We start from the raw sequence: 24,300 nt of genomic DNA on the forward strand, positions 1-24,300 counted from the left end.
TGTAAAACAAATACACTGCTGACAATTGACAAGTTCATTTTATTTCCACTGAAGCTATCTCCGAATAGAAAAAAAAAACCAGACACAAATAAAAGAGAATTCAACATCTTCTTGGTTCTTTCGGTAAAGTCACGTAGAATGGAAATAATAAATTAATAAAAATAAAACATAATAAAATCTGTCGAGACAGAGTCGTCTCGACAGACCTGTTCTTCACCTGAGGACGGCTGCTTGCGTTGTGGCCGAAACGTCGTGAGAATTATTTTATTATGTTTTATTATTATTATTTTATTACTTCCATTCTACGTGACTTTACCGAAAGAACCAAGAAGATGAATCCCTGCAGTCACGAAAGCTTTAAATCAGAATTCAACATATTTGTCTATAACACTGTGGCTTGAAAAGAAAAATATTTGTAATAGATGGGCAACGTTTCAGGCAATGGTCCTACTTCATAGCACGGGAGGGACAGTACTCAAAAAGGCACCTGTTATATTTTTATTTTAAGGCCACGGTGCTGTTATTGTATGTATTATTGTATGTATGTTGAGCTTCTTTCGCACTATACGCAGCCAACCGCGCTAATATGTATTGACAAACGTGTTGAGTTTTTGTTGTCGTTCATTGTGTTTGTGCACCGCTGCCAACACAGCAGCAGCATCATCATCAAATAACCTGTCAGGCACAAAGCAAAACGTTTCACTTTTTCCGACAATTCAGGCTAGAGAAACAAAACGCTCTTGCCATCTAGAGTTGACGTTTATCTAATGACCTAAATGAATAATATTCCTTTTAAGTGTTTAACCTTCATCAGTACTGGCATAAAAACAAATCCATCTTCAAATCGGCATTGTTAATCTACACTGGTGGTCTTAAAGAGGTCGGATAAGTTCCACATTCCTAAGGCAGGTGCCAGGATGTCCGTAAGACAGGCATGCAGCGTTGATTACCCAGACCACGTGGTGCAGTCTTACCAGATAGCAATCACGTGACTGACCATGGAGGGGTCACGGGTCAATGTGACCAGGCTGGGATGTGAACTCATCGTTTGAAGTCCTGCCGCTTCACATTATAATGCTCCACACGTGATACGCTAGTTCGTTGAGCTATCATTTGTGGCCAGGTCGCGTCTTAAAAAGAGGTATGTAGCTCAGTGGACCTTGGCTGGTAAAATATAAATACTCTTTGGTTCTTTCGGTAAAGTCACGTAGGTAGAGAAAATAATAGATCGCGACGTTTCGATCGCAACAACAAGCGACCGTCTTCAGGTGAAAGAATCGGACTGCTGTGGACGAGGCATTATATTGACCCGAGAGGGGGGGGGGCGGGAGGGGGATTGGGTTGCCGCATCGGGCAAGAGGGTGGGGGGGCCAGCGATTGTGAGGAACTTGTGAGCATGAGAGTGCACCTGAAGACGGTTGCTTGTTGTTGCGATCGAAACGTCGTGATCTATTTTTTTTCTACCTACCTGACTTTACCGAAAGAACCAAAGAATATGGATTCCTGCAGTCACGAAAGCTTCAAATCAAGATTAAAATATAAATAGTTTATTTTTACTTGTATTCTTGGTTCTTTCGGTAAAGTCACGTAGAAGGGAAATAATAAAATAATATTAATCAATAAAATTCTCACGACGTCTCAAATCAAAATTTATTTTCACTTGTTATATTTTTTCAGGTGATTTTTTTTTTACCTTTCCTTTGCACTCCTATCGTGTTTCTGTATTGTTTATTGTTGTCACGTTCTGACCTGCTACTACTGGACATCTGTTAAAAAGAGCTTTATATCTCATGGGATTCCTCCTGCAGTATAAATACATATTCTGACTCTATGCGAGCGGTCGAAAAGACTGCGGTTAAAACGCACTCCCAGAACATTTCGGGTAACGGCCCTCTGCAATCGTTCACTGCCAGCATGTTGTGAGCCCGCCCCCCCCCCACCCACCCCCGGTAGGCGGTTGCGATGGTGCAATATAATCAACGCCACCTCCCGCGAATTGGCATTCGAACATTTATTTGGCGAAAATAAAGAAGCGAAGAGCGAGCCAAATCACCGGCCCCGGCCCGCCCCCCCCCAAAGCCGACACGGAGTGGCAGCGCGCATTGGAGCGAGGATTGTAGGCGGTGCGTTTTGTATCCATTTATGGGCAGTGAGGCTCGTGTGTGTGTGGCAGCCGTGTTAATGGCATGTAATTATCTCTGCAGTATTGAAATTAAACCCTAAATTTAACTCGGATTTTAAATGTAGGCTCTCCGCGCTTAAAATGTTGGAGCAGCGACGAGTTCGGTAAACCCCGCTAAAGAGAGCAATGTGTCCCACACCTGTGGCACTCTAAGTTCAAACCCAGAACCAAGAGAATATGATGACGACTAAACGCTATCCTATTGAACCAGTGAATTAAACAAATAGTTTGGTGCTGTGCAGTTTTATTGACGAATGTATCCGGCAATGAGCCAATAGGAAACTTGCAAAACAATGCCTATGCACACATTATATGAAAACTCTAACAAAACCCAAGTACAAATTAACTCTTTCCCATTCCGATGACGTATGTGTACTGATGACGTACGTGTACGTCGTCAGTACACGTACATAACTAACGTAAATAAAATAACTTTATCAGTACAGAGGCTCCCACAAGGTCATGCGGGAGGGCGTGTGGCGCAGTGTCGTAGAGTGCGTTCGTGCCCCTACGGTTCTCTGCAGTTGGTATCATGTGTTTGAAAAAAACGGCGCTACTACGCCTCTCTTAATCAAATTGACGTTGAGCTGCTCACGAGTTCTGAGATTCAGCGGTGAACGGAACCCCCAACCACCCGGCAACTTGCAGACGTCTCAGAACGGGAAAGGGTTAACAACTCCCACACGCGACCACGTGCGACGTTCCGATTCTGACAAACGGCTCGACTTGCCAGCACGAAATCTGGCCGTGTCCTGTAGCCGGAAGAGCTGTGCCAGTCTCAACCTTGTTCAGGACAGGACTGGCTCTCGCCATTGTAATGTGGAATGTCCACAACTATTCACAGGGCCGCCGGTACTCGCCGGTCCTCCGCACTCGCTCGAGACGCTGACGTTCCTCTTATTATGAACCCCCCACCCCCCCCCCCCAACTGCCCCCCATCTACGGTTTTTATTTCGTAGCGATGATGAGCTAAGTTTGGTTGTGGCCATCAAAACAAAGACGATCACACGGCGCATCGCGCTCTTTCAGATACACTTCTGCGGCAGTCTGGAACGCTGGGAGCTATGGCACTTTTAAATCATCGAGATTCACAAACTCATTACTTTAGAATTAATCTTTGTGTTAAGTTTCTTGTCCTCCCCTCCCACGCACCTCCGATCATCGCAGTTGGCTAGGTACGGCACGAAAGAAGTTCAACAGACGTACAGTGCGACGCGCGATGACACGCGGACAGGCCGGGCGATGAGGAGTCGCGCGGCTTCAAAGTCACTCCCGCCGTCGTTCCTCTGCGAGCCGGTACCAATTTGGGTTTACGTCGTCACCATCATTGTCAACGACGGCACGCATTGTAAGTGACAGCCCGGGTGGGCTGGCTGAGCATAATAGTACGGAGCACTGGAGCCGATCGGAGAGATATTTTTGTTCCACGATCTCAGCGGTTGCCTCAGCTGTCACACCCGTGATTAAGAGTAAATGTTCAAACGTGTACACACACGCAGGATGCAAAGATTACCCAAACCGACGTACCAGAAAGAACAACAACAGCCTTCGCCATTCGCCACCAAGCGGCGGCGACGTCACCACAGTGCCTACGCCAGGCTAGGTGCACTTGGAGGCCACATGAGGTGTCGGCTGACAGGTCGTGGGACAGACCCAGGTGACATGGGTTGAGCCATTCTAGATATCCTACTCGATATAATAACATACAAAAACAAAGATGAACAGACTGTTGGGGCAAGTGCTGTTAGCGAGCACCTATGAAGGCCAGCACGGCACACGAGGGGGTGAGTGGCCAACACCATACCTGGCCACCTTTGTTTCCCTAGTGGCGATGTTTAAACACCGCACCAGGTACTCATTTGAGGCTGAGTCGACCTAGGAGAGGCCCAGGACCGGTTCTGATAATCGTCATTGGTGTTGGCGGTCGTGAGCGGGAATCGAACTCGGGTCACCAGGTTCATAGCGCGGCGCGCTTAACCGCTACCCTACCCCTACCCATTCCCCCCTTCACACGCACACAGATTTAATGTCAGCATCCATAAACCAATTATGTACCTTGTCACAATGTGATGGCTAAAGAGGCTTTCCTGCCCAGGCAAGCCCAAAACAAAAGGGGCCATTATCACAGAGGTCGTTGTTTAAAGACACTAAGAATTAGTTGCGGGTGATTTTCACATTTTCAGTCGAGGCTACGACAGCTGCACACGATGAAACAATTTCCTAATGTTTCACATTATTTCCCGGGACCTTTAACTTTTTGCCTTCGCAGCAGATCACAGGTGGTCGACGTTGTATCTGGCTTGACGTGAAATTGCCAAACGCTCGAGTTTTTCCATGGCGAGAGCAATAAGCAACAGGCTGTCTAGTCGTGACATGTATAGTGCTACCTACCAATGAGGTGTTTTATACGAGTACACACACAAGCCAAGCATAGTATCCGCGTATTTGACATGGAGAAGTGGTCGCGTGTCCACAGCTTGCTGCGGAAGTTCCCCGTTCAAATTCGGCAGCCACCCTGGTTAATACTGCAGATTTAATAGCCAATAAACACGTGCCGTCTGCTTGACAGTGGACTTTAAAGATCTCCTGAGGTCACTGGCAAGAGCAGGCCACACTCTGTGCCAGCGCCGTGGTCCGAATTTTTGGTCCAAAACCCGCAAATTACTTAATTGGAAACAACAACCGCCACCAACGGCGCTTGTGCCAGGCTATGTGCATGTTAAGGCCACATAAAGTGCCGAACGCCCGCTGGCAGCAGGTCATGGAACAGACCCAGGTGCCATGGGTTCACAATTGGGAACACACACATACGGCGGCAAAAATTCTCATGATTAAACGTCACACACCGAACTGAACGGACAAACATCCCGATGCAGAGCCTTCACGAAGAAGCAACTTGAAACCCACGAGGGCTGACATTTGTAAATAAATAAATGAATGTTGAACTTATTTCGCCTCGTACGTAGCCAACCGTGAAACGCACAAATCAGTCCTACCGAAGTGACTTTTCAATCCAGAAATAAACAGCGATTGCTTAAAACAATAATTTTTTATGGGCGGTAAAAGGCTTTTCCTAGAAACGCGGGTCCCAAACTGTGGGCCAGAGACCACCGGAGGCCCCGTGAAGCGCCGACGCAAGCCGACGGCGCATGAATGGCAGGAAGAGGCCTCCAAGTAAACTTCCTGCGCTGGATCCAATCTCCCCACCCCCTTCCCCACCCCCCGGTCTTCCGCAGTTCAGGGACACGATTTGCGCAAGAGGTGCCCCCCCCCCCCACCACGTCCCTACCTCCCCGCCCCCCCTCCCTCCGTTTTAGAATAAGAATCCGCACACCTGCGTGACAAGCGGCGTTTCCTTCAGCCCCTTCCGGGGGGGTCACCCTTCCTCATCCCCCCGCTTCGCCCCCCACCCCCCCCGTCCACACCGCGTGTCCCGCTTGCGAGCCGCACGGTGGGAGGGAGGCGTTGGTGTTGAAGCGGCGAGTTCTCACCCGAGGGGGAAGCGGGGTTAAATTAACCGACCGGTGTTTTTTATTTATTTTGACGCATCGTAAACACGCACAAAAAAACCCCCGTCTTTTGTGAACGGCGGCCGCACAGGTGTGCGCCGTTTCGTTGTTGGGCAAAGGGCTATTTGGAAGGGACCACCGCTGCAGGCTTCGTCACACGCCTTTAAAACACAGGGCCCGACCCCTATAGGTGTGAGAAACGAGCCTCGGAAGCAACAGATTTATGAACAACTTATCCGGTGATACTGCGTTGGCAGTCATGCCCTTGCACAAGTAAAACGAAACTCAACACGTTCATCAACAACAACAACACTGCATGTGGCCTTAAAAGTAAAAAAAACAAATGTAATATTTGACGTTTTGGGCAATGGCCCTTCAGAGCACGTGACATAACCAACGACATCCTGGCACGCTAGGGCAATGGATGCGCCATCACTTCTGGTTCAATAATTCTACTTCGTGGCAGCCTCGATGATGGGTTGACTGATTGGTACGGAGATGTGCACGACACCCACACTGGCCTGGTTGGCGAGGTGGCGTACAGTGGAGGGCAGGACAACGAGTTGGTTGCTACCAACGTATCCCCTGCCGCGCTGTTTGAGCGGGGGGATTTCCTTGTTTGTGTGGCCTCTGTCCGGGCAATTTCCTCACTTTGCTTCACCGGGCATAACAAGACTCATAATAGATAGATTATATACAAATATTCCAAATGAAATCGTGTGAAAATAAAATAAATGAATCTGGAAACCCACCAAGGCTTTCCGTGCATCAAGTGAGGAGGATTGTCATGGAAATACTGACAACACGTATTGGATATGAGACTTCATTTTCCATGTTCTCAGTTTGTAGCGTTTGCCTCTGGCTGTTAAACAAAGTACGCACGAGCTATGCAAATGACACGCATGACCCATTTGACATAATCCCAAAAAACCTCTGATGCCTATGGTGCTCACTTTGTTAATCCCAGAGAGATGTAGGAGAGGAGGGGGGGCTCATTCAACCCGTGATGTGCATTTAAACTCAAAACTTTACCTATGAGACCTGCACTCCCTTACCAACTGGCGGGACATTTAACAATCCGCGTTATATTTTTGCGCCCAGTTTAACGTTGGGCTTATTGAAACCTAAACTGCCGGGGGTTCACGAAGAGTGGGGCCAGGAAGAGCATCCGTGGAAATCTCCAATTAGGAATACAAGGGGACAATCGTGTTACAGTCCAGAGGCTTTTTTTCTACGCGTAACAACGTACATTGGGAGCGAGCGGTGTTGCAGCCTTTTGAACGCTTCGATCCACAAAAACAAAAGGACTCCAGAAGAACAAAAAAGTTCTGTGTTGAGCCAAGCCGTGAGAGCTGGCGTGGCTGCCAGCAGGGAGGGGGGGACAAGGTGGAGCCGTACGTATGCTAATGTGATAACGAGGAAAAATGATACATCGCTGGGAATTGGTGTCACTTCCAAAGCGGTTGTGGGCTGCTCGCAGCCACTACGAGCCACTGAGCCGTGTGGATTGGTTTTCAAAAAGGTCCTGAAAGGGCTTCCCAGAATTTTGGGGCTATGCCACGTTTGTTATTTGTGTGTGTTTTTTTGCGTTTGTTATTTTGTAAAAGCTTAAGGGCCTCTAATGTAATCGCTCCTTTCACTCCGCCCTGCGATTCGTCCGATTCCAGTGACCTGCGCTGTGAATTCTGATCGTACTTGACCACCTTTTTTGGCACTCATTCTACGAACATGGTCCACAGCGCCTCCACAAGGTCACCCCTCAGGCTGAAGCAGAAATTAGTTCCCCCCCCCCCCACTCCCCACTGCTGTGCCGTGTAAATATCATCGCCCCGGGGGGGTGAGGCAAAGGTGGCCGCGGTGAAATGGCCACACCGCCCCAACCGTATCCCTTTTTCCACCACGCCAGGTGTTTTTCCACTGGCCTTCCTCTGCCGGGCCGAGCCAGAACCAAACCGTCAAACTCTGACCTCACGAGGCGTCCGGATCTAACTGTGGGCCCAAACCAGGGCCAAGGGTGGCCGCTGTTAATCGACTCGTTCACTGCTCGTGACGTCAGCGGTACGGCTCGGCTTCCGCAGTGGAAAAATAATCTCACACCTCCCTTGAGGCACGCCAGGTTTGTTTTAGCATGGCCTCTGGTGTGGATCCGATGTTTATGTACGGTATGTTGTATGTATGTTTAACTTATTTCGCACTGTACGTAGCCAAGTGTGCTAATTGCAGGTGCGGGTTGTACTATGGGAAGCAGGTGCTCGCATGCCATGCCAGACTAAAAAGTAAAACAAAAAATCGAAGTGATTTCCTACTCAATTAATTGGAGGCATTGGTGCTCACCTCTTGTTTATAGCCCTGCGAAGCATGACAAGCCACTTCGGTGAGCTATCATTCGTGGCCAGGTCACTTCTGAAAAAGAGCCAGTGGGCCTTACCTGGCCAACCATTATATAAACGGAGTGGTAGCTCCTGCAATCTCTCATTTACTTGATACAGCTGTCGTTGCTGTGACGGTTCCACCTGAAGACGGAAGCTTGTGTTGCCTCCGAAACGTCGTGATTTTTTATTTTATTTTACTTTTATTAATTTTAATGTTTTACCTACGTGACTTTACCGAAAAAACCTAAGAATACAAATAAAAATAGTTTATAGATTGTATTTTGCACACGTTGAACTTCTTTCGCAGCGCACCTATCCAAACGTGCTTATTTGGTGGAGGTGTGCGGGGCCGGGGGGGGCGGAAGGACAACAAAAGTTGAGCCGTACCAGACGAGCCTCTGCCCACGCCTCCCTCGCCGAGTCCCTTGCTCATCCTCGACGTCCCCGTCAGCTCCAGGTCGCCCATGTCCTCCGCAATCTCGCTCATGCTGCGCGCCACCGGGATCTTCGCCTGCGTCGACAAAGATACGCGGCGGCGGTTAGACCCAGGGGCGTTCGCGGCGCTACCGACGGAGTCGAGAAGGGGGTTGGTTGGGAGGAGGAGGGGGGGGGAGGATGCTGGCGTGACCAAACGCATCGTCGGCACGTCGCTCCGAATGCCGCCCTTGCGCTCACGGCGCATGATCTCACGTCGTAGCTCGCAAGAAGATGATTGGATTAACACGCAGGCTTTCCAAACCTGTATTTTGGAATAAAATTATTGTCTACGGACTTGATGCAAAAGTCACGTGGCGCAGACTCCACACCGCTACGCTCGGGCTGGGACGCTGCCGTGAAGGCGTGGTTGGTCCAGAAGGTCACCGGTTCGATGTCCCGGAGTGGCAGTTGAAGTAATTGGCAATAATCTTGAATCACCACCCCCCCCCCCCCCAATCCCACTCTCTGCCTAGCCAGCTGTATTAATGAGTACACTATATCTTCTTGGTTCTTTCGGTCCATTCAGACTCTGTCTTCTCGACAGACCTATTCTTCACCTGAGGACGGCTGCTTGCGTTGTGGCCGAAACGTCGTGAGAATTATTTTATTATGTTTTATTTTTTATTATTTTATCATTTCCATTCTACATGACTGTACCGAAAGAACCAAGAAGATGAATCCCTGCAGTCACGAAAGCTTTAAATCGAGTACACTATAGTCGATCGGCAGATCTTACGTGGTGGGGTAAAGTGTGGGTTCTCCCACGTCTTGCGAGACGTCTGACCGGCATGGACGAGTAGGCCAAATACCCTCTTAGAGGGGCAGTCTATAGAGCTCGCGAGCAGTTGTGCGAGCAAAACATTTCAGGACTGCACCTATAGCTCCACTTATAAACTTTGGGGCGCCATGGTGGCGAGATGTGAACTACCTCGCCTGGTGTGCGGGAGGTCGTGAGTTTGATCCCGACTCTTGATGCCTGCTGCATATATCAAGTTTGCATGTCTCTCTTGTTCTCCTCGTGGTTCCGTGGATTTTTCTCCGGGTCCTCCGGTTTTTCCGTCCACATTTAGAATCAGGTATTTGGCTGCTATAAATGTCCACGCGATTAGCTACTTCGTTGAGCTATCATTTGTGATAGCCAGGTCGCTTCTGGAAAGAGCTGTATAGCTCAGTGGGCCTTACCTGGTAAAATAAACATAGTTCGTAGTTTTAGTTTAATTTAACTTGCGCTAAAGCGAACCAAGCAGTCCAGATGCTGCCGGCTTGGACCAGGTTGTGATCACTTTTTGGCTGTTTGTACTTTCTGTTTTGATGCCATTTCTGAATTTGTTTATTCATTTCTGATTTAGTTTGGTAGTAGGGTGTTGGGCTTGATAATTGTTTTTTTACCCTTTTTATCTGGCAACAAAACTGACACCTTTTTTACAAGGAGTCATGTTTGCATTGACCACAATACCTGCGGTTGGAATGCAAACAAAAAACACAACTCTGATAATGTATGCACTGTCCTTGAAATTGATTGCTCCACACCCGAGACAGCTTTTCTTAGAGCCTAGTCTCACGTGGTGTTGGACCATGTGAGATTACGCCTTTTTGCGTCAAGGGTAAAAAAACAATTATCATATTTTTCTCCTGGAAAAGGAGGTTCCAATGATGTTGGGCTTCTTTCGCACCGTACGCAGATGATCGCAGTGCATGGGATTTGGTCCTTTAGAAATAATTCATCTACAGCGTTGTGGGATGCTGTTGGCATGAATGATGCGATATAAAATGAAAGTATTATTATTACTACCATGGGAATAACGGGCCAAGCCAACTTGCTCTGTTTGAGAACCAGGGTGGGGGTGGGTGGGTGGGGGTGGGGCCGCCCCCCCCCACCCACCGCCCCCCCTGCTGCCCCCCCCCCCCGCCGACCCCCCCCCCGCCAACCCCCCCCCCCCGCCGCCCCCCGCCGCCCCCACACCAGTAGGCACGCGGGAAAAGCCTCTCCTTACCTTGTTCTGCTTGCGGTCGAGGTAGAACTGATGCTGGCTTATGGCCATAGCCCACACGGCCTTGATGAGCGACGGGGTGCCGTACCAGGAGTGCACGACGATGTCACCCTGCCCGAACGAACGGCGGCCCACTGACGCCCTGCAAACAAAAATAATGAATAAACACAAAGGAAATTAAAAAAATACAAAACCGCACGGAATAAAGGAAAATGACTAAATAGATGGATTTCCAGGTAGCCTTGTGGCTGTTAGTGTTAACCCCTTTTTTAAATTCTTTATATTAAGTTCACTTGCTTGCTTGCTTGCGCGCTTACGACCGTGCACATTTTTCGGTCGTTTTTTAACCCACTTCCCGTGATCCAATCGAGCTGACATTTTGCACACAGACTCGTTGTGCGTGACAATTTATTTTCGTTTTTTAGGAAAAAATTAATTATATTTAATTACCAATTGCTTAATGGTGGCAGGCAATCATCTGACCCATAGGTGGCAGCCATCTCAAGCCAGAGGACGAGAGGACTCTAGCCGCCACGCATATAAAGGATTTATAGTGAATAACTTTGTTTTTACGGGTTAATTTTTTTACATACTACATGGCCATGCTTGACAACATATGTATGGTTCCTTCCCCTGAACCTCCAATTAGCACGGTTGGCTACGTACGGCGCGAAAGAAGTTCAACGTACATGCATACAGAAGAGATGCTGTCCATGCGGCACTCACACGTTTTTCTTCACGCCAGCAGTTTTCATACAATGCAAACGAAACTATTTTTTTAATTTTACCACGCAAGGCCCACCGAGCTATTTAGCCATTTTTCAGAAGCGACCTCACCTCAAATGATAGCTCAACGAAGCATGTATATATGTATCCATAACTGGTTTCGCACCGTACGTAGCAAGCCATGCAAATCGGAGGTCGCTTACCGTGTTGAAATCTATCGCAGCCAAATACTCTAAATGCACGTCGGTTCTAAATGTTTAGGGAAAAGCCGGATGGACCCGGAGAAAAATCTACGCAACCGTGGGGAGAGAGAGAAACGTGCAAACTGCATATCTACAGCAGGCATCAGGGTCGGGATCGAACACACGACCCGCTGTATACCAGGCGAGGGAGTTAACATCCCGCTATCGTGGCCCCCCCCCCCCCCCACCGAGCGTGCCGGGAGATCACACGGCCGCACGCCCGAACCAGAGTTCGAGACGACGATGTGCCCTGCGGAGACAGCTCGGGTAGTCGGTCGAACGCACAGCCCTCTCCTGCCCCTGCCCTCCACTTCCTCTTCCGCGAGACATTCACGCTCTTGGGCAAAAGACGCGCGCTCGCATTCTCAAAAAACCCCGCCGGCTAGCTCAGCGGGCGAGAGCGTAGCGGCTCAGAAAATCAGAAGGTTGACCGACTGTAAAACTAAACTAAGCACTTTTTTCGATTTTACCAGGTAAGGCCCACTGAGCTAAACAGATCTTTGTCAGAAGCGACCTGCCACGAAGGATAGCTCAACGAGAAGTGCCTTATTATCATCACGTGAAAATTTACAGCAGCCAAATACTCTAAATGCACGTTAATTCTAAATGTGGAGGGAAAAACCGGAGAAGCCGGAGAAAAATCCACACGCTCACGGGGAGAACATGCAAACTCCAAATATACGGCGTCAGGGTTGGGACCGAACCCACGACATCCTGCATACCAGGCGAGGTAGTTAACATCTGGCCACTGCCATCATCATCATTGCACGGTCGGTAAACTAAGTCTCTGCGGGGCAGTCAACAACAGCGGTTGGTTTCGTTGGAGGAGAGACTCGCCACCACCATAGGAATGTGGAATTTCCACCAAGTGGCTCTGCAGGGATATAAACGAATGAGATGAGCGAACCGCATCTATGCTCGTTTGAGCAGGAACGCACGCTTCGACTTCACGAGCGTATTCTCAAGAACCCGTGAATGCATCTCTCTCTCTCGGAGGGTAGCGGCAGCGGGCGTGTGCCTTGTGCCTGCGCTATCGACCAAGTTAATCACGTGTCCTGAAAGCGCCGACCATGCTGTAACACGAATCCCAGCCCATTTACTGGAGTACCCTTCAATTGAGCAGTCTACTGCACCAGTGAGCATCTGCCCCCCCGTAAAAAAAGCTCTGTATACGCGCGTGTGCTTTTTGCGCATGCGTATGTGTGTGCGCGCGCGTAGAAATGTACACGTGTATTACGCCCACGAGTTATCGGTAAAACGTACGGTTTAATATTATTGTAAAAATCCAAGGGGGACGTGGCATCTACAGGCTGCGAATTTCACGTGGAATTTTACAATGAAAACGATCACAGCGTAAAATGAAAAGGGATATGCTTTAATTATCAGTGAAGAAGGGCCATTATGCAAAACGTCACCTATCATCTACATTTCCTTTAAAGGCCACGGTGTTTTTTATGTAACGTGTTTGAGTTTTATGTTTTGCAAAGTTGTCCTCATTCCCAGCAGTGGGGGTCCGTTCTGAGCCAGTGGTGTACATTTGACATTTCCAGTTGTTTCGCACGCAACATACTTTTGGGGCAACCGTGGATGACCACGGTTCATTTTGTGGCAAAGCAACGCTCCTCGTATTACCGACTGCAGCGAGACAATGGGCCACAGGTTGTTACCCCCGAAAGGGATTGAAACTTGCAACCATCATCGTGAGCCAAGCACTATTATCACACCTATGCTTTAAACCACAACGCTGCGAATCAGCTCATAGTGAGCGCTTGTTTGTGCCAAGAAAGGCCCCACAACAGTTTAACAAGTAGGCTTTCGCGACCAATATCATCCATAAGAGAGGTTTTTTTTGGGTTAGATCGCGTAAATATATAAATTGGTGCGTCCTGTGGTCGAGCACCAATTGGGTCGAGGCTCAAAAGAAAGCCGTCCCTTGGTGTGGACCAATATTATCACAGTGTGTGTTGTTTGCATTTTTACTGCAAGTATTGTGGTTAATGCAGACATGAATCCTTGTAAAAAGGTTTCAGTTTTGTTGCCAGAAAAAAGGGGAAAACCCCTATTATTATATTTTGGTACTGGCAAAGGAGGTCTAATGATGTTCCCAGTATAGCCTTCAACATACTTTTGGGGCAAGTGCTGGTAGCGAGCGCCTATGAAGGCACACGAGGGGGTGGGTGGCCAACACCACGCCCAGCAGCCTTTGACCCCCCAGTGTTTATACCTCATACCAAGTGACTCTTTTAAGGCTGAGTTAACCAAGGGGAAAGCCCAGGATAGGCTCAGATATTACAGGTAGGAACAACAGTTCCACACTGCCCACCAGGGATTATTTGTCTGTCTGTCGTGCATAGCCACGCCCTCGATTTGTATTTCATAGAGCGCTTCGGGCGGGCTCAGCACCACGTGACGCGCCGCCCCACGCAGCTTGCGCCGCGTGACACGGGATCGCACGAATGCGCTGTCCAACCAAGTTCCTTCCTGCCCACTCCGAAGGAACGTGTTCGCCACTGTGATCGGCCGTAAGCGGGAATCGAACTCGGCTGGCCGGGTTCGTAGCGCATTGCGCTAACCACTACGCTACCTCTACCCCACAAGCGGCGGTGTAGTGCTTAGCAAAACCCCAACGCACACGGACGCGTAGGAGCATAAAGATGAAAACATGAACACACACAGAAGGGAAAAAAAAAACCCAAGTACAGGAAATTAATGTGGAAGAGCAGCCGTAACCCTCGTTAGATAAAGATGGGCTCTCTTGCACTTGAAGGGGCCTCTGTGCATTTCGAGAGCCGACGGTTTATCTTCATTAGGATTGATGGCGTGTGCGATACGTTTCATTTACCACTCGGCTGGCTTGACAACCGCGTGCCGCGTTTAGTGGTCGGCAACCGCCCCCCAACCCCCCCTCCCCCCCCCTCTGAATGCGGGGCGCAAAATCGAAGGAGGCATCGCATTTCGTTCGTTTGCAGTTCCGCAAAATCAAAAGTTCAAAGTCAAAAGTGTCTCTCCCTCGCTCTGCTGCTGGTTAAGCCTCGAGGCAGCAGCGCTAATTCCACATTCCCATTGCGGGAGCCGGGGTAGACGCGGACTTTCCATCCGTTGTGTGGCAGACAACGGGAGCACCCGGAGCTAAAGACATCAGCAACCTTATCGTCTGTGCCGCCACCTTTATGGTCACCTCACTGCCCTGCAAGTTGGAAGCATCACGCACGCGATATTGATGATGATTATTATGAAGATGGTGATGTTGATGTTCTTCACATGAACCGTCAACACAACCTTAAAACCTGTTGGAATACGAGCTCGGCGACGACCGCTCCGTAGAATATTGCCCAAGAGATTCTCGTGAAGCTGGCGATAAACGAATGGGGACTAATTTTTTTTCCCGAAAACTTTCCTGTAATTGTGTCCCACTGCGAGACGTTGCCACCACACCGTTCGACGCTCTTATCTTGCGATGCTGCCGCTGCGTTGCTAGTGTGTGTGTGTTGAACTTCTTTCGCACCACACGTAGCCAACCGTGCTAATCGGAGGTGGTGCACAAGCACAATCAACAACAACAGCAACTCAACACGTTGGTCAATAATAACACTCCGTGTGTGTGCGGCCATTAAAAGTAAAAAATAAAAATATTATAGGCGATGCTTTGGGCAGTGGCCCGTCTTCATGGCACTAATTTTTTATTTTATCAGGTAAGACCCACTAAGCTATGTAGCTCTTTCTCAGAAGCGACCTGGCCACAAATGATAGCTCAGTGAATCGGCTTATCATGTGGAAATGTATAGCACGCGACCACGGGGAGAGACACGCAAACTCCAAATATACAGCAGGCGTCGGGGTCGGGATCGAACCCACGACCTCCTGTAAACCAAGCGAGGTAGTAAACATCTCGCCACAGTGTAGTGCCCTTAAAGTGATTGACAATGTTGTTGTTATTGACGAACGTGTTGAGTTTTATTGTTAAATGTGCCCGTGCATCACTGGCAACGCAGCAGCGGCGACCGACCCGCGTCTCGTGCGCGCGGAAGGGATCATCCGCGATGAATCTTACCGGCGAGGGTCGTGCACTTCCACGGAGAACTTCTTCTCGCGGAAGAAGAGGTTTTCTAGCTGCGCCCAGTGGAAAACCTGGAACACAGGGTGAGAGTGAGAGAGAGTGCGTTGGGGTGAGGAAAGCTCCAGCACAGCTCCTGCAGGGCGGAGTGCAGAGAGTGAACCTCGCTTGCACCCATCGCTTGCACCCATCGCTGTCCACCCTGCTGCCACGTGATCCATCAGCTGCCAGCTACGGGTCACACAGACTGGCACGTTCCACAGCTTCTCTGTGGAAGGATCTGCAAGCTCCTCGCCCCTCGCCTACAGCGCCTGTTTTGCGCGGGGTGGTCGCCCATCCGAGCACTATCCAGGCTCAAGACCTGCTTAGCTTTGGTGATTTTGCTCAGATGAACAACGGGCTGAATGGTGGACCTCCCAACCGGGATTTGAACTTATAACCTTTTGGATTGTGAGGCCCTCTCCCACCGCGCACTCAGCTGGAGATGTATGCCACGCTGTGTACATTGACGAACCCCCTGCGTTTTAGAAACGAGAAAATAGGTCGCCGCAATGAACGGGCACAGATCCTCGCTTCTCATTCACGTGCAGCTGAGCTGTCGGGCGAATCGAGTTAATTTCATAACTTAGCAAACACAATATAGATGTTGGCACACCGCTAAATGGTACACGCAAGATAAAGATTTACTTGTCAACCATTCCTTTAAAATCTGCATTCTTGCATTGACGTATGTCATAAAGATTTACTGTATTTAGATTTGATTTTAATAGATTTATTTTTTACAAAAAGTCTAACACATACATACAGTGGTACGAGATATTTCTAAATAAAAGTAGCTTATAAATTATACATTAACAGAATATGTGATTACACGCGCTAATAAGATAAAATACTGAAATTATGAAGCAATTATACAGGCGCGATTAATAACCAGTTTCTAAAACATTTTGACCATCACTCATGTAGTCTATGGACTGCAGAGTGCATGTGTGCGTGTGTGTAGCGGTTAGCGTGCTGTGCTACGAACCCGGAGACCCGAATTCGATTCCCGCTCCCGGCCACCAACACCGGTGACGAATATCTGAACCGGTCTTGGGCCTCCCCTAGGTCGACTCAGCCTCAAATGAGTACCTGGTGCGGTGTGTGAACATCGCCACTTGGGAGACAAAGCTCGGCCGGGCGTGATGCTGGACACCCAGCCCTTCGTGTGCCGTGCCGGCCTTCATAGGTGCTCGCTAACACCACTTGCCCCAACAGTCTTTTAAGGCTATACGGGGGAATATTTGTCTGTCTTTGTGTGTGTGCGTGTGCGTGCTCATCACTCCGTGTGACAAGGCCGATCGCAGGTGCGTGGTTGTAATGTGCGAACAATTTCTAAATAGCTGTTTTCGCATCTAGGCCTTTTGTCAAAGGCCCTTTGAAATGCTCTTTGCATGCCGTGTTTGGTGGGTAACTTGACGCTGCTCCCTTGACGCGGGGATTTCGACAAGGATCCTCATCGCAAGGGCTCTATGCTCTTTCCCCCACTCCCCCTCGAGTGCTCGACGCTTTTTGTGCTTGGTTTGTTGTCCTTCCCCTGCGCCACCGATTAGCACGGTTAGCTACGTACGGACGGTGCGAAAGAAGTTCAACGTAGAAACATACGAACAGCACGGTGAAGCATGCTCAAACAACCCCCATTGCCGACAGTGTCGGGGACGCCTTCATCTAGCAGTGGATTGATAAAATGGCTGTAAATTCCGGTCAAGGTTTCACTCTGTCTATCATACCTCCCGAGTTCGATAAAACGATTGCCACTTTGTGAGAAGTCAACATTGCTCGTCCCACGGAGAGACGCAGGAATTAGGAATTTCCACCATCGGCTCGCGAATGAGCGCCGTCCCTTTTTATCGTTTGAGCGTAAAGACAAATCACCTGCCATTGTGACGCATCTATCATTCATAATCCAAGTATTTATCGATGAAAAAATAAGAATAGGCCTTACCCTTTCTGGCAATAAAAACAGGTGTTAAGATGTCCAAACACCAAACAGATACCTATTGGAAGGCATCAAGTCTATTGTGGCCCAGAAAAATCACAGGGCTGCAATAGTCCCAGTGAGAATGAAACTAAATGCACCAATGTGGCCGTAAACATGTGGCAGAGAGCAAACACCGTCACCAAACGGCTTATTTAATGGCCACTCAATCACAAGGTCTAAACGGGAATCTGTGGGTCATCCTCTAAAACCCACCAGCAGTGGCCCTTTAAACAACAAAGGTCTACTTGTGTCCAATTGTGACGAAGTAACATAAGGCCCAAACAATGGGCTCCCCCCCCCACCCCCGGGCCTTCCCTGGCAAAGTCGCCACTGCAAGAGAGGAAAGCGAGAGAGGAGGAGGAGGAGGTGGGGTATGAAGTCAATAAGGCTCAGCGTGCATCTTTAGGACTCAAGGGCTCTTCTTTGCAAGCTTACGGGAGGGATAACCTGGCAGTGTTTTCAAATGCACGCAGCGCGTGTCTCTCATCTCCTCCCTTCGCCATGCAAATTGGGATGGGGGGGGGGGGAGTGTGGGACTTGGTGCTCAAGACCGCTTAAAGCAGGGGTGTCCAAACCTTTTTGCAAAGAGGGCCACATTTGATAAAGTGAAGATGCCCGGGGGCCAATAGTTCCTTTTGACATTGTTTTAACCACAAAAGTTACGTGGAAATACACACTGTTATAAAACAATTTCATTGTCACAATTACCTTTATTTTTCAAATGACAATGTAACCAAATATAAGCCACTCAGGCAGACGGGAACAACTCTAAAAACGCAATTCTGCCTTTCATTCAGTCAGATAACATTGAACAAGCTGTATAGAATACCTTAAAATTCCATGAGTTTTATGATGTATTTATTCTGACAGAGCTGGCGAGCCATAACTAACACGTTATAAGACCGAAGCTGCGGTCCATATGAAATCTGACCGCGGGCCGTGATTGGCCCGTGGGCCGGACTTTGGACATGCCTGGCTTAAAGAGTCGAAAGTGAATCAGAATCAGAATTTTTTTATACTTGGAGGAGGAATCCGATGAGCTATGAAACTATTTTTCACAGATGCCCAGTTCGAGGGCACAGGGTCCCAGAACGTTACAGCAACAAACAGTACAAAACACAACAGGAGTGCAAAGTATAGGAAAGGTAAACAAATCACTTAAAAAAAAATAATGACTAAACTATTTTAATCTTACCAGTTAAAGCCCACTGAGCTATTAGCTTATTTTTCAGAAGTGACCTGGCCACAAATGATAGCTCAACAAAGTAGCTTATTACGTGAAAATTTATAGCAGCCAAAATAATCGAAATCATATAAATGCAAACGAGGCAGCAAGCGAAGCCAAGAGTGGATGGCGCGTCTGTGTACCGTACAGATATAAGGAAAAAAACGAAGATGCTCATCGCTAAATTCTATTACAAATATTTGCATTTTATTCAGCCCCATCCATCGACTGCCAACGGTTTATATTCGTACACGTTTGGTTTCTGGCAACACACAGAAACGTGTGCATAAAGCAGTCCCCCCCCCCACACTTTGCCCGTTATGCAACAAAAACCATTGGCGGTTCCTGAAGAACTGCATTTGTCCAAGCCAGGTTGGAACCAGAGGTCGCAAACGGGTTTTGATTCCTTACCTGTACCCGTACCTGGCCGCACCAGGGTCGCAAATGGGTACCCGTACCCGGCCGGGTACCCGGCCGGGTACGGGTAGCCGGGTATCGGGTAGGGTACGGGTATCGGGTACCCGATTGCGACCTCTGGTTGGAACCGTTGGCCCAACGTTGACCAGTTGATGTTCCATGTGAGACTCAGAGTTTCCCATAAAATTGTAACTTTTTTGTCTGTCATGATGAGTATTCTTGTCATGGACAAGTTTGACACGCTTAAAAGGCAAAGCCTGCCAGTGTGTGGCGCCTCTCGTGGCTTGTAGGTGAGTTCATCTGCCGAGTGCACGCCGTATGTTACAGTAAGCCGAACTTCTTTCGCACCCCACATAGTCAACCGTGCTCATCACGGATTCTCACGGCCGTTCTGACCAGGCCGACCGAACGGCCATAGCCGGGCTATGCTGCTCACTTCAACTGGGCCGAGCGAGGCTCGCTCTCTTTGCCAAAGGTGGAGCTACCGGCAAGAAAAAAAGAAGAACAGGGGTTTTACCCTTTCTGGCAATAAAACAGGACGTGTTAAGATGTTCAAACACCAAATAGAAACCTTTTGCAAGGAATTAAGTACTGCATTCACCGCACGTACTTGTGGTGAGCATGCAAGCAAACACCCTCTGATAATTATATGTGGCATTGTATTTGAAACTGATTGGCCTACACAAGAGACAGCCTTCTTTATGGCCTAGTCTCACCAGTGTCAGACCAGCGAATGCCAAAATGTGAACAATACAAAGACAATGCCACTACCAGAGCATTTATAGCTCGGGGTGAACAGCTACATCATGAGACCTTTTTGCCAGTATCAAAGTATGACAAATAAGAATGGTCATACTTTGGGCTACCGGCGTTCGTTCAGCCGGGCCGCCCTCAGCAGCACTTTGTAATGCCGTGGGTGGACGCAGTAGTGGCACGCGTGCCGCGAACACTGCGGTCCCTCTGCGCATGTAGGTCAAACCTCGGGGGTGTTTTCTTTCTTTGAAAAAAAAAGCGTAGCCCAAAGCTTACAAAAGTAAAAAAAAAATGTTTGGGCTTCTACACTGCCGTATTAATGCATGCTCGGTCAAGCATGGGTTTTGTTTGTTTGAAATATCACCGCTGCTTCCTGCCGCCTTTGTCTCCCTGGTGGCAATGTTTAAACACTGCACGAGGTACTAATTTAAGGCCGAGTCGACCTAGGGGAGGCCCAAAACTAGTTCAGATAATTCGTCACTGGTGTTGGTGGCCGTGAGCAGGATTCCAATCTGGGTCGCTGGGTTAGTGCAGGTCGCACTCATTACACACACAAAGTGCTGACCACAAATGAAACACAATACCTTGCTGATCTCATCAAGGATGATAAACCATCATCATGCAAACTCCGGTCATCCTCGCAGCGGCTTGCGGCTCGCCATCGAACAAAGACGTTCACTGCAGCATCACACACTTTCAGATGCTTCTAGATTTGAAGCTTTCGTGACTGCAAGGATTCATATTCTTAGGTTTTTTCGGTAAAGTCACGTAGGTAAATTTTTTAAAAACTCAAATTAATAAAAGTAAAATAAAATAAAAATCACGACGTTTCGGAGGCAACACAAGCCTCCGTCTTCAGGTGGAACCGTCACAGCACGCTTGCTGTATCACGTGACTTTACCGAAAAAACCTAAGAATATACTTTCAGATGCGCTTCTGCGGCCGTCTGGAACGCTCTTCCTTTCCGAAATTAGAAAGCCACTGGAGTCTCCGCACTTTTAAATCATCCAGATTGAAAATTAATTTCTTTAAAGCTGCTCTTTGTGTTTAGTTTGTTGTCCGTCCCCCGCACTTCCGATTAGTACGGTTGGCTACGTACGGTGTGAACGAAGTTCAACATACATAGAGCCAACTGCTCCTCCACATGTGCACACACGATCCCCGTTTGTTAGAGAGTACCTATTAAGGCCAGCACAGCACAATTTGAGTGTTATTTCGATAGTACCATTACCCAGCTGGGTATGTGTACCTCCAGTGCTAAAGTGTATGCACTGGAACGGGTATCCACTTCACATTGACCTAGGGGAGGATCCAGGACAAGTTCGGATACCACTTGCGACTGACGTGTATGGGTGGGAAATCCAACTCGGGTTATCCGGCATCGTGGTGTGTAGGTTCACGAACCACTGCTCCAACCGCTCCCCATATACACACACACACACTGGGGTGCACAGTATTCTGTACGCTGTAAAACTGTCCAGATTTCACAACCACAGCAGTGAACAGGTCAATTCAATTCACAGCTTCCTACATAATTGAAACGATTACATTTTTATATTTTAGCTGTGTGCTATTTCTTAAGAATTGGGCTTTGGGCTATAACAGTAGCCTACAATGGTTTAATGCTTGCAAATGGTGATGTTACAAAGCACCCTTAATGTCCCACCGTATAGCGAACAGCACCATTTGGTAATTCCCTGCAAAAATCATCACACATCTGTGGGGAGATTGAACCATCCACTGTCTGCACTGCATTGAGTGAATGCACACTGGGTTAACGTTCATCCACATGGCTTTCGTCTGTTCAATGAGACCCGCAAAAAAGCTGCATCAGTCGACTACGCTTATTTTATTTACCTACATATCCAGGAAAGCCAAACTTCTTTTTCAGCAGGGCTTTTATTTTTTTAAAGATGTTTTCAGCCAATTAATGAGTGTTTACACACGTGGTAATACACCGAAGCAACCAGAGTTAACCCACGCCTTGCGCGGGGGGTCAACACTCTATCCCCTGTACAGATGGAAACAGATGGCGATTAGGCCACACTTGCTGTGCCGCCCTCCCCTGGCGAGCCAGGGTAGTGCGGCACCTCCTCATCGACACCGGCGGGAAGGGAGTTTTACAACATCCGCGTGTGATCCGTCAACCCTCGCTGCTGCTGCTGCTGCCTCCACAGTGCTGGATTACAGGCAGCCACATGCACAGTCATCAACCACCGCCGCACGGCACAGTAAAACATGACGCAATCGTGGGCTGAACATTAAGGACCATGTATTTTTTTTTACCGTAAATACACTTTTGACTTTCACATGTAGTTACATACAGAGACAAATATCGCCCGCATCGTCTAACATGCTGTTGGGGCAAGTGCTGTTAGCGAGCAGCACTTCGGCAGCACCACGCCCGATCACCTTTGTCTCCCTAATGGCCATTTTTACACATTGCACCAGGTATTAATTTGAGACTGAGTCGACCTAGGGGATCCCCAGAACCGATTCAGATAATCGTCACTGGTGTTGGCCGTGAGTGGGAATCGAACTCGGGTTGCCGGGTTCGTAGCGCAGCGCGCTAACCACTACAGCTCGTGAGCAACAACACTACGGGGAAGAATTCCACCTGTCTGTTAGAGATTTTAAATCTTCTTGGTTCTTTCGGTAAAGTCACGTAGAAGGGAAGTAATAAAATAATAAAAATAAAACATAATATTAATAAAACATAATATTATGTTTTATTTTTATTATTTTATTACTTCCCTTCTACGTGACTTTACCGAAAGAACCAAGAAGATGAATCCCTGCAGTCACGAAAGCTTTAAATCGAGGTTTTTAAATCCTTTATATTAAGTTCGCTTGCTTGCTTAGGACTGTGCAAATCTTTCGGTCGTTTTTTAACCCACTTCCCGTGATCCAATCGAGCTGACATTTTCCACACAGACTCGTTGTGCGTGACAATAAATGTTCGTGAAATTTTTTTTCTCCAAAATGTTACACTTTTAAGGACAAAAATATTATATTTAATTACCAATTGCTTAATGGTGCAATGCAATCATCTGACCCATAGGTGGCAGCCATCTCAAGCCAGAGGACGAGAGGACTCTAGACGCCACGCATATAAAGGATTTATAGTGAAAAACTTTGTTTTTACGGGTTATACTTGTTAACAGACAACGAGACAAGAAGTCACAGCTTCTCGAGACGCTGGCCTTCCTCAAGAGATGCCGCGATAACAAGGTCATACCCATGTATTTAAGAACTTGTATCTTGGAATCTTTGCCTCACTTGATACAGTGAATCTAGATGTGACGGTCCCACCTGATGACAGAGACTTGTGTTGCCCCCGAAACGTCGTGATTTATTATTTTATTTCTATTATTACTTTTATTAATTTTAATTAATTTTTTTACCTACGTGACTTTACCTAAGAGTAGCAACACACACGTGTACACGTGCAATAACCATCGACTGTGCAGAGAGTAACATAGACCGGCTGGGTTGGTTCAACTGGTTTTCATCAGAATGTCGTCAATTAAATCCTCACAAGGTACTCGCTCAGCCCATCATCCCTGCGGGGTCAATAATGTGGCCCGCCAACTGGAGAAGAGGCTACACCCCCCCCCCCCACCGCCGTGAAAAGCCAACATTTTCATTGATGACATTCATCCTTGCCATGTGAAAGTGGAATTTTAACCAATGGCCACCAATGGAAGATAAACACTGCACTTTTTTTGCGCAAAGGATGTCATGGGAAGACCAAGGATCCTTTCTACAGCCTCATGGATTTGCCTGGCCAAGCAAGTGCCGTTAAGCGAGCACCTATGAAGGGCTATTGCCCGAAACGTCGCCTATTTTATTGTTTTCCTGTCAAGGTCACAGAGTTATTGTGGAAAGTATTGAGCTTTTTTTAAAAATATCAGTGAGCACCTATGAAGGACGGCACCGTGGCACATGAGGGGGTGGGTGGCGAACATTACGCCAGACGGTGATATTTTCACACCACACCAGGTACTCATTTGAGGCCGAGCCGACCTAGGGGAGTCCCGAGACCAGTTTAGATAATCGTCACTGGTGTTGGTGGCCGTCGGCGGGATTCGAACCGAGCTAAACGGGTTCGTAGCGTAGCGTGCTAACACCTGCGCCACCACTCTCCACCAAAACAAATACTGTATACCCCCGTATAGCTGCAACAGACTGTTGGGGCAAGTGCTGTTAGCGAGAGGCACCTATGAAGGCCGGCACGGCACAATAGAGGGGTGGGTGGCCAGCAACACACAGACAAAGATCCCCCGTATAGCCTATGACAGTCTGTTGGGGCAAGTGCTGTTTGCGAGAGGC

General features: G+C 48.2%; 2 protein-coding genes across 2 annotated transcripts in view; one reads left to right on the forward strand and one right to left on the reverse strand.

Annotated features, from left to right (window-relative positions):
* Positions 1-24,300, forward strand: part of ATP5F1C (ATP synthase F1 subunit gamma) — a 375,672-nt gene that overhangs the window by 310,675 nt on the left and 40,697 nt on the right. The window lies entirely within an intron of this gene.
* LOC133355542 (FERM domain-containing protein 4A-like) overlaps positions 1-24,300 on the reverse strand; it is a 110,557-nt gene that overhangs the window by 13,944 nt on the left and 72,313 nt on the right. Inside the window, exons 7-9 of the mRNA XM_061572882.1 lie at positions 15,551-15,627; positions 10,535-10,673; positions 8,451-8,574 (exon numbers count right to left, since the gene is read on the reverse strand). Coding sequence (XP_061428866.1) covers positions 8,451-8,574; positions 10,535-10,673; positions 15,551-15,627 — 340 coding nt within the window. The remainder of the gene's footprint in view (positions 1-8,450; positions 8,575-10,534; positions 10,674-15,550; positions 15,628-24,300) is intronic.

This window comes from Lethenteron reissneri, chromosome 51 (genome assembly GCF_015708825.2).
Source record: "Lethenteron reissneri isolate LAM-NWPU_2019-01 chromosome 51, ASM1570882v1, whole genome shotgun sequence".
NCBI classification, from domain to species: domain Eukaryota; kingdom Metazoa; phylum Chordata; class Hyperoartia; order Petromyzontiformes; family Petromyzontidae; genus Lethenteron; species Lethenteron reissneri.